The following is a 13,785-nucleotide window of genomic DNA, read 5'->3' as shown; positions in this document are numbered from 1 at the left end:
CCAGTCAGAGTAAAGTGGATGGGAGGATTGGCCTGAAGTAGTCATAACGGAGGGGTTGTGGTATACTACACATGGGACACCAACAAGAGTGTAACCAAGTGAGCAACACCGAGGAGGAACATCTGCAGGGTTGTTGGGTTTCACTATCTCCAACGTCTCTCAGCTAACGTGGGTTTGTCCTGCTTTTCGAGTTCTTCTGTGTGAGAACAGTGTGTAGAGACAGCGATGTCTTGGTGTGTGTGGTGTAAATTCCCCTCCCAGTTCTCAGGCTCTGTAATCTCCGTTCTTGGCCAATGGTTAGCAGACACAGCTGGTAGCTCTCACATCAGCTAGAAAAGCCTGTATTGTTCTTTTGATCAGCATTTATTTTTTCTTGGCCTATTAATCTCGAAGATTCAAAGATCCGGTCATTCTCAGATGTTTTTTTTTTTCAGTGCAAGCCAGCATACACTGTTCTGTTCCCTAAAGAATTTTCTGAACTGCTTTTTTTTGGGTTGTTGTTGTGTAATAACCACAGAGGACAGGAAATCTTTTGCTGTCTCAAAAGAAATGGTGTGCTTGCGTTGGTTAATAGTCCCTCAAAAGCAAATGGCTGAGCATGCAAACACTTGTTTAATGAGAAATACATCTGACCTTTCACTTTACCGACACATTTATGCTATGTGTGTTTATGCAGTCACTTTATTTTGTTTGTGAAACAGCATAAGACTCAAGTCCATGTTTGAGGGACATGGTTTCATTATAGCCCAGTATGTTTGGTGGGGCATTTGCGCTTCCTCTCAGGGGTGGGAAAAAAAATCTGATCTAGCCTGTCTCTGTTATGGGCTTCATACCCATGGATGTCCTTTTATTAACCTCTAAGATGTTTTTTTTCTTCCAGAGTTGACTTAGCATCGACAAGATCTCTTGCAAAAAGGAAGTGAGACAAAATATTGAAATAATATAGTGGGAGTCTTTCACAGTGTTTCTTCCTGGGGTCATCTTGCTGAATAAGATAAGTTTGCAGTTTTCCATATTGGGTCTGTATTAAAAGTTGGGGTGTTAGGGTCTGTTATCTGGAAACCTATGCAATGCAAAAAAAAACAAAACAAAAACAAACAAGAAACACACAAACAAGTCATAAGCAATCTCATTCTTTTTTTGTCCGTCACAGAAATATCTATTTTAATCTTATAGTCTGATCTAAGTGGCTATTATTATTCCCTGTCATCCTTTTGACCACAGATGAAAGCACTGATTGTTATGTAATGATACTGCACATTGGCTTAAGAGATTACTGGACAGGACCATCAGCCATCCCACATCACATCTAGAGGGCCCAGTATAGCCTCCCCTAATAAGCTCAGAGGATCATCAGTCACATGGATAGTGGTCCAGCAAATATGCTTATATCAGTCATTTATTAATTATACAATTCACAACCTTTTTGTCGGCGGCGTATGCTTATCATTGCCCTAGTTACATATAATCATATTCTATCAATGTCACAAACCTTGCAAAATGCAAGTTGGTTAATAGAAGACATCATGCTTAGTTACATCAATGTGAAATATCTGATTTGATACTGCATGAAACATTAGTGTTCACCAAAACCCTCTGACAAGGCTGTGTGCTCACTCCTATAGGAACCTTATCAAACAGAGGTGGTCTCTGTTATAACAACTCCTCATACAAATGGCTACCTCTAGCTGCCAGTTTAATGTCAATAGATTATAATAGACTGGTGCACAGTGGAGTGATGAGATGGCTTTGTATTTTTCAATGAATAGTGCAAAAAAAAAAGGTCTTTCACATGAACTCTAGCAACTAAATTCATTCACTAAATGTCCTTACTACTAAGAAATGTTTTTTTGGCTATTGCTTTGGTTTCATTGCTGTTAAATAACACACCATAATGTTATGGCACTCTACATGATGGGTGTTTAGGATTCTCTCATTGATAAATGCCCCCTCCCCGAAGCTTATTTGGTTTTCAAGATGAACTGAGTCTCTGGGAGGTCTCTCTCAATGTAGCTCAACCCTCTCACGTTAGCTTTCCTATATTATCCATCAGTTGGTTGAGACAAGTTAAAGCTCCAGATATGTGAAGATCCCTAATATCAAATAGCCACTGCTCTGATTAAGCTTTTTAGTTTTCCAAAACATACTTGGAAAGTACGAGGACAGTATGTCCATCAAAGTTCAGAGTTAGCTTTTAGATCCCAGGTCAAGAGGCAAGCTACGGTCCATCAGTCTCAGTCACCAACAGATTCAGTGTTGCAGGTTGAGGTGCATTGTTGCATCTGGCCTCGGAAACCTCCACAACGTGCACTCAGTTTTTTGTTATCCCAGTGTCTCTCTGTGGAAATGAGAGAACTGACTTAATTTTTGCTTGACTTGTGCTTCATCCCCTTATTTTTCTTCTCTTGTGCTTGATTTTCCTTTTCAAGCTTCTTCTTCTCTTTCTTCTTTTCCTCCTTGGCCTCCTTGTACTTCCAGACAGGAGGCTCCAAGTACCCCTTCTGCTTCTTCTGCTTCTTCTTCTCCTTCTTTGGTGTGGGATCTCCAGACTTTGTCACCTCAATCTTGGGGATGCAGCCTGAGGGAAAGACGCTGTTCCTGCGTGCCATACTGCGGGGAATGAAGTTCCTCACGCCGCTGGAGATGATGCTCTCTCTGCGCTCTGAGTCCTGGCAGCAGGAGGTCAGGGACACGGAGGTGGTCGACATGATTGAGGGGGATGCTGAGGTGACTGAGCCGATACTGTGGCACACAGAACTTTCCTCCAGCTCCTTGTTGCTGTGCTTGGCCAGCAGCTCTGGAACAGCCAGCCGTCGCTTGCCAATCTCTGGAGGGCTTGTGGGGCAGAGGGGATGGCAGGCGGTGACCACCAGGGGGCTGTGGATGCTAGTCGTTATTAGTACCATGTGGTCCATGACCCCATTTTCCTGGGGGTCATGAGGGAAGTTGAAGGTGAGAGTGTCTTTTAATCGTTGGGTTATCTTTTGACTGGCTGTTTTGGTAGTGGTGGCCTTAGCTACCAGCTGCTTCAGATCAGGCCACTCGGGAACGTAGCTCTCACAGTACTGCACTGCGATCGGGCGCGACTGCAGGCAACGTAGCCTGCTGAGAGTCTCGAACCTTCCTGTTTTCAGGGCCCACTCTTTAAGACCCCTCCCTCGGACCAGGTCCATTACATTTATATCTGCACCTGGTGATGACAAATAAAGAGTCGAGGTGAGCCAACAGTGCAGGAAACGGGTAAAGAGAAGCTACACAGGATATGATGCAAGGGAAGTGGTTGTTAAATTCATGTCAATTGAATTACCCCACCATGTGGTCATTGTTAGAACAGGTTTGCTTCAATTGACGCAATACATGACTAACAGATAACAGCCATTGTGTCTCTATTGTATCTCTTTTCAAAGTCATTGTTAATCTACTTAGTCAATGCTTATCCTGTTTGCTTTACAACATAATGCCAACTGTAAGCCATCCTAACAACACATAGTAACATCACAACATATAAATGTCAGTCTAATTTTGCTTTAGGTAGTCTGAAGGTCAATTATTAATAGAGGAGACTGCAAAACAGCTTGAATACTCTTATTGAATAAAAACTCAAAAGGCTGTTAAGATAGACGGCTGACAATTTTTCACAATGTGATGTTATGTCCATTGTTGTAACATGTATACCTTGTTTGGTACTGCAAACAATTTCCCTTTTGGGGATGAATAAAGTTCATCTTATTTTACTTATCACATAAGTCAGTTGAGGTGAGTGTGTACAAAAGAGATTGTTTAGAATCCAAGGTAGTCATTTGTCATTACGATGAACTCACACAGCCTATTCCAGAGATGTGCACATGAACAAGTTTCAAAAAGTCTTTAATGTATTTCATCGTCAAGCTGACCTTTCTGATCTGCTTCATGGATCGTGGCATAAAACCTCCAGCACACATACCTATCTTATGCATTATTAGTACTTGATCACCAGAAAGGGCATTGGATGAAGATAGTCAAAGATTGGAGTTTTGTTTCAGGGTATAGAGAAAAAGTAGGGTTGTACAAATATTAATGGTCCAAATATCAAAGTCAAAAACAGTGGCCTAAAACAGCCTATATCATCACACTCTTCTGAAGCACCGAAGCACTACTTCGTTCTGACCCCTGTGGGTTTTGAGGATGAGAAGTCTTGCCTCGTACCATGCATGAGAAGGGCAGACACACAATCTTCGCGGCCCGTGAGACCAGCTTTGATGAGCGCTGTGAAACCACGAGGATCTCTCACCTCAGTGTCCACCCCAGAGAAGTAGTTGAGGATGTAGTTAAGAATGTTGACGAATCCTGGATTAGGAAAATAACATGTTAGTCTGGTGTGCAAGAGTCACTTTTGCAAGCTTGTCAAGTGAATAACTGGTGAACGTGGACTCTTGATTTACCAGCCTGGGCGGCGATCATTAGGGCTGTGTTGCCGTCATTATCTTGGTGGTTGATGTCTATTAGTGGGCATGTGTGGAGCCCGTAGACAATATCTACGAAACCTTTGCTTACAGCCAGCATCAGACCATTCTGATAGGGTACAGATTAGAAACAATGAGGACATTCATGAGACTGCATACTATTGAAGTCAAAGCCATTTTGGTTATGTCCTGCCATTGTCTTTTTACATATGTTTTGTGGATAACACTCCATCACAAGCCAGTGTACTGAGCAGTCTTCAACGTGTCTCTAAAGTGTGGCTGAAATTGTGTCCACCAGTGACATCACTGGCAGACAATCCGTGAATGTGAAAACCTAATCCTGATTTGCTGATAGACTGTTGTATATGAAAATACAAATATCAAAGCTACACATAGTACAGCTGTTTAATGTACCATCACTATTCAGGTTTTCTTCTGCAATGCAGCTTATAGGCAAACCAGGAAGTACATTCTCACATTCACAATTATGTGACAGTGACATTACCTATTCCTTTCTACACAATTTCAGTGGCGTTTCAGAGACACACAGAAGATTGCTCAGTATCAAGGCTGCTAATGGATCGTCATCCATACAACCTGAACACAGAGAGAATGTTGAAAGGTGTGGCTGATTCAAGGAAGAGGAGGCGAAGCTGCAATGAAGCATCTCACCCTGCCGTTGATGTCCAGCTCCATGACCTCCTCCTTTGTGACTCCTCCCTCCAGGATCTTGCGCAGGGTCCAGGCCTCGTTCCTAGCACAGGCCTCATACAGTGTGTTAGCTATCCCAGCATCATTCTCCTCCCTCTCATAGTCGGGCAGCAGCGAGTCTTCAGACAGCAGACTCCCCGCGTCAGACTCATTGAAGGAGATCTCTGAGTCCTCAGATGGGCCGGCCCCAAGGTTGGGGTCATCATTTGCAGTCGCCATGTGACCCCCTGCCACCAGGAATCAAACCTGGAAGACAGGACTGCCAGACCCCAACCACATCCTGAAGGCTCCCTGCCAGGACAAATATTGACTGTTTTGATTAATGACACAATAAGAAAACAACTGAGAAAGGAGATATACTTTATTCACCAAAGCTAGAAAAGAGTGACAGAAATAAAGGAACTTATCACGTAAATTAATGGGTTTAGTTGTCATATCCTCAAAAATGTTATGTATTTGTGGACCCTTAATCTTTTAGATTAGTTTAGCCACGGATGAATAGTCATTCATTCATTCATTCATTCATTCATCTTCAGCCGCTTCTCCGGGTTCAGGTCGTGGTGGCAGCAAGTGAAGTAGGGCACTCCAGATGCCCCTCTCCCCAGCAATGCCCTCCGGCTCCTGGGGGATCCCAAGGCGTTCCCAGACCAGACTGGACATGTAGTCCCTCCAGCGAGTTCTGGGTCTACCCCTGGGTCTCCTCCCAGTTGGCTGTGCCCAGTAAACCACCAAAGGAAGGCGCCCAGGAGGCATCCTAATCAGATGCCCGAACCACCTCAACTGGCTCCTTCTGATGCGAAGGAGCATATTTATTTTTCTTCCCTGGAATTGGTATAAAACATTGGTTCAGCCATGAATACAAGGCTAACATCAAAATATCCCTGCAGCCTCTAAGACCTGGGGTCAGCCACCGAGAATAGATCAGATAACCTGAGCTGACCCTGGTCTGCAAGCCAAGATGACTAAAGAGGATGAGGAGTTTCCTCTCAGGCTAGCATCACCATTACAGCGGTCGATTTCAGCTAGTCTATGACTCACAGAACAGGTAAGCTGCCTGTGCATTTTTTTGTAGATGCTTCATTAAATGTCCCTAAGCGAGCGACTGTAAATAAATGATTTCACTATCTAGATAAATGTAGCTCACAATAAAAAAAGGAAAAGTTCGTTGAAGAGCTCAGTTTTTTTTAAGATTAAAAATTCTGCAAAGGTTCTGAGTCTGATCTGAGTCTTTGAATGAAATGATCCTAAGTGAAGTAGTCAGGTGAGTGTAATGTTTTAAGAAATGCCATATGGTGCCAGAAGCAATAGGAGACGAGGCTGGCACTAGCATCTGTCCCAGTGGCTTCACCATAGCACGCTGAACCATCTGTGTGCAAGTCTGCTGTGGCTTCCCCTGGTTTGCAATCTACGTTTTTTTTCTTCTTCAAATATGAAGTCATAACACTACTAAACAGGATGTCATAAACTTTTCCAGTCGTGCAAAAGGAATTGTACAACCAATGGTGACACTGTTTGGCTCTAAGGACTGACTATATTTAGTCATCCCTGATGTTCCCATAACATGCTTCTGTGTCCTTGCAGACACGAGAGAGAGAGAGAGAGAGAGAGAGAGAGAGAGAGAGAGAGAGAGAGAGAGAGAGAGAGAGAGAGAGAGAGAGAGAGAGAGAGAGAGAGAGAGAGAGAGAGAGAGAGAGAGAGAGAGAGTGAGTGAGTTTGTGTGTGTGTTTGTGTGTGTGTGTGTGTCCACGATGGGACCGCTATGAAAAACTGATTATTTTGTAAAGCAACATACAAGTCTAAACAACGAGAGCTCAAGGATTTGCAGTCTCTTTAGCTCTGCATTCCTCTACATCACCATCCTCTCTGTTTGGACACGTGCATCACACTCCTAATCACTTTGCACAGAATTAGCGCCGCATCTGCTAAGAACCGTTACATGGACAAAGTCATTGGAAGAAAAGCTTCCTTTTTGTAAACTCTTGTTAAAAGCCAGATGGAGCCGCTCTACTCCTTTAATCTCAGAGGTTTCTGTTTCCATTTCAGTGTTTTTGTTTCGCTGGAAAAGAATGAAGATCACTATCAGGTAAACTGCTGTCCCCTCCTCCTGCGGCTGCACAAACACACCGGTCTCCTACTTTGACTCATTGTGTCCTATTCTCCTGCTGAGTGACACAGCTAAACAATTGGCGCTAAGGCTACTTACTCTGGACCAAAAATAGGAGTAGAAGAGTGAATTGAAAACAAAGATAGAAAGAGACATAACTTGTTCTCTTGGAAATAACAGGCAAAAAAAAACCCCCCAACAACAAACAAGTTGCAATGAGAAATCGGAATCAAAAGCCCCACCCAGTCCCTTGTCTCACCCTTAAATAAGTGTCACTCCAGTCAGTGATTTGTTGTCTTGTCTTCTTTCTCTCCTCTTTTTTTTTTCCTTCCTGTATGTCACACCTGAAGTTTAAAGCATCTCCCATATATCGGACTTCCACTCTTCCTGTGGGCTCTTGGTTGAAACTGGCTCAGTTCCCCACACTGATCCTGGCTCTAGCTTGACCAACCCCTCCCTCCATTCTTGCCTCCTGGCCACTTAGGTTGCCGGATCGGCCTGCAATCCTTTCAGGTCCTAACATAGACTCTGCTGTCCTAAGTCAGGCAGCGTGCTCTCTCCCTCTCATCCCTGATTACAGGAGATTTGCAGATTAGGAGGCAGAAACAGGCAGCTGGCCTTGCACTCCCTGTAGTCTGCTGAGTTTGTCTTGCCACCATCTCTCTCTCGCTCTCTCTCTCTCTCTTTTTCTCTCTCTCTCTCTGGCTCTTTCTCTCCTTCCCACTTATTTGCCCAGTACTCTCAGGATTTGCCCATTCCTATTGCTCTCTCTTTCTTTCTCTCGCTCTCTCGCTCTGTCCATCTGTTGTGTCAGAGCAAGCCTCTCTAACGGTCCAAGATGTGCATTATCACACAAGCTATGGTTCCACAAGCTGCTGTGCTGGTGACGCCCCCCTTGCTTGAATAATCCCAATGTGTCTGTGCAAGAGGGGACAGACTCTTGACTTTGTTTTCCCATGGAAACCCATTTGCGCAACAACTAACTAACCCTGCTGTTACTCTAAGCCAGGGGACCATGGCAGTAATTATTCCCATGACGGAGATGACACACACACAGACATGCACGAAAACAGATGAGCGCAATGTGCTGAGTGTAAACAAATGTTTGCGCATTGACACACCAAACACACTAACACACACACACACACGCAGACATTCGTGTACGTCTACCTGTGTGAGGACCCCTCATTGACTACACTAATTCCTTAACCCTCAACCCTAAACTGAGCCATCAGAACTACACGCCTAACCTTAATCCTTACCCCAGCCTTAACCTAGTCCTAATTCTTACCTTAACCCTAACCCCAAGTCCTAATCCTAAAACAGACCCTTAAAGAAGTGAGGACCGGCCAGAATGTCCTCACTTTGCAAAAACATGTCCTCACGCTGATGGTTAAAAGCTCGAGTTGGTCCTCACAAAGATAAAAATTCAAGCTCACACACACACACACACACACACACACACACACACACACACACACACACACACACACACACACACACACACACATGCCTAATATGAACAGGTTGTGCAACTGGTTTGTAAAAACAGAATTTCCAACCTCATGTATAATACAGAACAGGCATTTAAAAGGAGAGTCAGCATATTCTCTATTTCTGTTATGCAACAACTCATATAGGGATATAGCCTGCCCCCTTCTGACTACCTAAAGGAGCACACTTGCTTGGGGTGTTGTATTTTGTATCTATCTTTGGTTCAGTCCAACCACATATTTAGACAGCCTACGTCACACAGCCAAAATGGGCAGTGGGGGCGGGGTGTTACCTGGCCCCGGGGGGGGGGGGTACCTGCGGTTACCTATTCCCTCCACTTAACGTTCATATATAGCTCCAGATTAACAGGAGAGTATGAGTGGGATTAGTGAAAAATTTTATAAACATGTTAGTACACAATACTGCAATACTGACATACTATGAGTACTATTAGGGAACATTCATCAGGTGTATGTCACTGTGATGGATGACATACTTCTTTAAAAGCAGTTTATCCTGAGGCTGATGGCGGCTGATTTGCTAAGAAAGAGGCAGAGATATACTGTTGATACCAACCATTTGAGGCTGGCACACCTCCATCAACACTTTCTCCCCTAATCCCATTAAACGTACTTGCTTATTTCAGAACGGCCCTCTGCGTCCCCGTGCAGTCACGCCCATGGCGTGACGTCAGCCTCTCAAAAAAGGGCTATGTTTGGAAACCCAAGACAGAGAAAAGGCTCTTGACTATTTACCGGCTTGTGTTAAAAGGGGGGTGATCGCGTCCATTTGAAGCACAGGAAGACCCAAAACAAAGCCTACTCAGAGATTAAGTGAGTTATGACCTATGAGAGGCCAAAACAGAAGTGAGGTTGAGAGGAAGTGAGAGAGAGAGAGAGGAAAGGGAAGTTATGTTGGCACAGGGGTGTGGGGGAGAGTGAGGTGGAATGAACCAGCGCAGAGGGAGAGAAGACTCAGAATCTGTTGTTCAGAGTTTAATAATGCGTTCAGTGATCGGACATGACACATTTATTGCACCCATACGCCAAGGTCATGTATGAAAATGAGCCATCATCTTTGTTCACCAACCCTTCACAAGAGACGGAGACAATGATCCATCCACACCAGATGAGGGCAGCAAAGCACATTCCACTCCAACAGTTGGTTTGTTTTAATCTTTGCAAAATAACAGTCATCACATTTTTTCCCCCGAAGATAATCAGAGACTTCACTTACGGCTGCTATTTTGAAATATGTGAGAAAGAACATTTTGCTCACATTCCCACAACCTGATATCACTCCATGTTCCCTCTCTTGACCATGATGTTCATTTTCTTGTTCAAATTCTTTGCAGTCATTCAGGTTGTGTTGCACTGCGATGGGTTGGTTGTGCTCCAGTCTAAACTCTCGCTAACCACCATGATACCCCGTAGAGGCCAGTGGCAGTGGAAAAGCACCCGACAAGAGGAATGAGAAGGGAGGAACTAAGTTTAGCCAGCAAAACTGTTTCTAAAGACAGCCATGTGCCGGGCTAATATTAGATCTTTGGCAGTCTTTGCAGGGCCAGTCTTAATATCGCTTGGCTTGAGCTCCGAGGACCTCTGCTACGCTTTTTTTTTCAGCCATGTGATTGAACGACTTAACCCCTGTCCTCCTCCATGCAACCATAGCTCAGTCTCATGTTCGGAAGAATTTATAAGAACGGGTCTGCTGGAGGAAGCACACCCACATTTGTCCATGCACAGGCAAAGGTTTTGGATGAGGGGGACGAAATCATGCTGGGAACTGGAAACTGAGGGTGTGTGCACCCCAACTCAACAAGGATGGACAACACACGCTGCAATGACCTTCTGCGCTGAGGGTGATTTGTTTTGGGGGAGTGATTCAGATGTACCCATGACTAAAGAGGAAAACAGTCACCACCAACAGGGATAGGAGCACAGGGTGTGGTTGTTGGGCATTGGTTGCCCTTCCCCCTTGACACAGACTAGTTTGTAAGTCTGAATGAATGCTCAGTTCATTTGTGTCACAATGTTAACGCCGCGGCTCTGGCTCTGTTTTGCTGTGTGAGAAACAGAGCCCCCTGTGGCATCAATGTGCAAATAAGTCGAAGGTGAGACCTTCACCCCATTGTTTCTTACAATGAGCAGTGTCTTTCACTTTCTGCAAATATACACAGCAACTGTTTCTTTCCGAGGAGCATTTAACAGATAACTACTTATGATCATTGTGATAATGAAAATATGAAACACATTAAACCCTGCAAAAACAATATAAAACCTATATTTGGACTTTTGGAGCATGCAATAGTTTAAACATCAGGAGCTGTCCAGTTGTCTTTTTTTTCTTTTTTCGATAACTTTTTATTTTCAGTGTCATATAAAAAAATGTTATAATTAGTGAAGAAATATAACGGTATACTAATTTGATGTGGTTTGCTCCTACAAAAACGTGGGAGTTCACATGGACAACAGGCTGGAGTGGGCTGGGAACATCAAGGCCCTCTGCAAGAAGGGCCAGAGCTGAGTCTACTTCCTGTGGAGGCTCAGGTCCTTTAACGTCTGCAGTATGATGCTGCAGATGTTCCACCAGTCTGTGATGGCCGGCACCATCTTCTTCAATGTTGTGAGTTGGGGCAGTGGTGTGAAAGCTGGAGATGCCAACAGACTGAACAAGCTGGTCAGGAAGGCCAGCGCTGTGCGGGAAGTGTATCTGGACTCTCTGGCAATGGTGTCAGAGAAGAGGATGCTGACCCCAAACTGTTGGCCATCATGAACAATGCGTCACAATACTGACCCCAGCATGCTAGGTGGACACTGAAGCAACAGCATTAAATGTCATTTTTACATTTTAAATATTCAAATAATGCATATAGTCACTCATACTGTAATGATTTAATTTAAGGAGACCTAGATATCCACTACAGTACCGCTATAGATAAGATTTATTGATTTACTTAATTATGTTCAATATATACGTGTCAGCTGCTATTATGTGCGATATAAAATAACTGCACAATAACTGCACATGTGAACATGCTGCTGCATCTTTTTCTTAATATACATCTGCAATATTTTTATTTTATTTTTCTACCAATGCTCTTGACCCACCCTGCTGTTATGTATAAATATACATCTCTTTATTTAAAATTTTTTGTTTTATAGGCCCCAAGTACTTCAGTTTAGTGTAGCTCTTTATATTTTGTATATTCTCAGTAGTTTTTGCTTTATATTGATCAAATCAAATCTTACTTTATTCAGACACAAAGGTAGGTCCATGTTAAAGACAACCACAAAGAAATACAACACAAGACAAGAACTTAAAAATATAGCTAAAAACAGCAGTTCACAAGTCCATGATGGTTAAAAGCTATACAGACATTTGTTCCAATGTTTCCAGAAACAAGAGGAGTACCTGGTGTCACATTGTGTAGGCTCAGTTAACAGCATTATAATTACATTCTTAGAATCAAGTAATCAACACATAAATTTGTACACATAATTCCTCAACACAGCATGAAAAGTGGGAATATTAAGTCACAAACATATGACTTGTACTTGTCCACCTTGGAAGCTTGAGCAAGATTCTAAATGCATCATTATATGCTACCTGCAGCTTTTTTAATTTTTGCTTGGCTATAATTGCACCACAAGTGGGCTGTATAGAGTGGAGTACAGTAGGCCCTAAAAAGAGCAGTTTTAACATCATCTGTACACATATGGAATTTGTGTGCCAACATATTGGCTTGTGCATACAGTTTGCAACACTGGCGCTGCACATATTCCTTCTATTGTGTGTATTTTTGATATTGTGTGCTTTTGGATTATGTAAAATCAGTTGTAATGACGCTTTACTTTCCCTCCAGATCAATAAAGTATCTATCTATCTATCTATCTATCTATCTATCTATCTATCTATCTATCTATCTATCTATCTATCTATCTATCTATCTATCTATCTATCTATCTATCTATCTATCTATCTATCTATCTATCTATCTATGTGACCTTTGACATTACTGGCACATTGGTTAACTGTTATTAGATGATGTTTTTTTCATCCTGGGCAGCTTCATGGTAGAAGTGACCGTGTTAATTGCTAATCAGTTTTGTCTAGCCATGGTTTTGCTGATGTGATAGTGTGTTCACATTTCTGCTTTACTGCTTACCGTGGCCTGAATGATCCCTCTCTTTGTTCACCTTCACCTTGTGTGTAGGCTAATACTAGACATGAAGGAATTTGCGGAGGTATGGTGCCCAAACATTAAAAAAATGTGAGTTGGATTTATGACAGTGCTGAGCTTGCACACACACACACACACACACACACACACACACACACACACACACACACACACACACACACACACAAACTTGCTCAGATTCATCTTTCCATCTCACGCACTTTCCACTAACTTGTCTGAGGGCAAACCTGTCTTTACGAGTCTTTGCAACACATGGCGAGCGTTCACTGTTTTAACGGCAAATGAGCTCTCACTAATGTTCCCATAAAAAGCCACTCAAATTTCTAAGTTAAGCCCTGACTTTATTAATTACACTTCTTAAGCAGTGGAAGTCCATCAGTGTGTTTGTTGTGTGTGCCATCCATGACATCGTCTTGAATAGAGGGAGTCGTGCTCCTTGGGCTGTGTTCATACCTTATTTGGGGCTGCCCCAGTCTTTAAGACTTCATACAGACCATGTACCGCAGCCTGAGACTGGGGCACAGATCCAGACTGAACATTGGGACAGCTATAGAGTGGACTAGAAAAGAAACTGATGGGATTAAAAAAGAGGTAGCCTGAGGTAAATGTAGAAGGTGAGGGGAAAAGAAGAAAGATGAGAGAAAAGAGATGGATGGATAGAGAGGGAGGAGAAGTTTTTGGGAGGAGTGGTGATCTTCTATAGCCAATGAAGAGCAAGAGAGGCGGATTTCAGTAAGGGTGAGATGGTCAAGTCATGCAACACTCAACAACACTCAGAGACAAGAACGCGATGGAAATGACAGACTCTTTCATCACAGGAATGTAATTGG

The 13,785-nt window shown here is 43.2% G+C and overlaps 1 protein-coding gene across 2 annotated transcripts; it reads right to left on the bottom strand.

Annotated features, from left to right (window-relative positions):
• Nucleotides 1–891: 891 nt before the first annotated feature.
• Nucleotides 892–8,065, bottom strand: ankrd33aa (ankyrin repeat domain 33Aa). Of its 2 annotated transcripts, XM_056274511.1 has the most exons (5): nt 7,517–8,065; nt 5,115–5,444; nt 4,422–4,551; nt 4,186–4,326; nt 892–3,190 (listed from the first exon to the last, which is right to left on the bottom strand). In XM_056274511.1, the coding sequence occupies exons 2-5, from the start codon at nt 5,370–5,372 to the stop codon at nt 2,361–2,363; spliced, it is 1,359 nt and encodes a 452-aa protein (XP_056130486.1). In that variant the 5' UTR covers nt 5,373–5,444; nt 7,517–8,065; the 3' UTR covers nt 892–2,360. The 2 variants fall into 2 exon arrangements, with proteins under 2 accessions (XP_056130486.1, XP_056130487.1); XM_056274512.1 differs by lacking the exon at nt 7,517–8,065 and having other exon boundaries at nt 5,115–5,508.
• Nucleotides 8,066–13,785: the final 5,720 nt, after the last annotated feature.

The sequence above is a fragment of the Lampris incognitus genome, chromosome 2, assembly GCF_029633865.1.
Source record: "Lampris incognitus isolate fLamInc1 chromosome 2, fLamInc1.hap2, whole genome shotgun sequence".
Taxonomy (NCBI): Eukaryota; Metazoa; Chordata; class Actinopteri; order Lampriformes; family Lampridae; genus Lampris; species Lampris incognitus.
The sequence above is the reverse complement of the archived record's forward strand: the minus strand, read 5'-3'. Positions and strand labels throughout refer to the sequence as shown.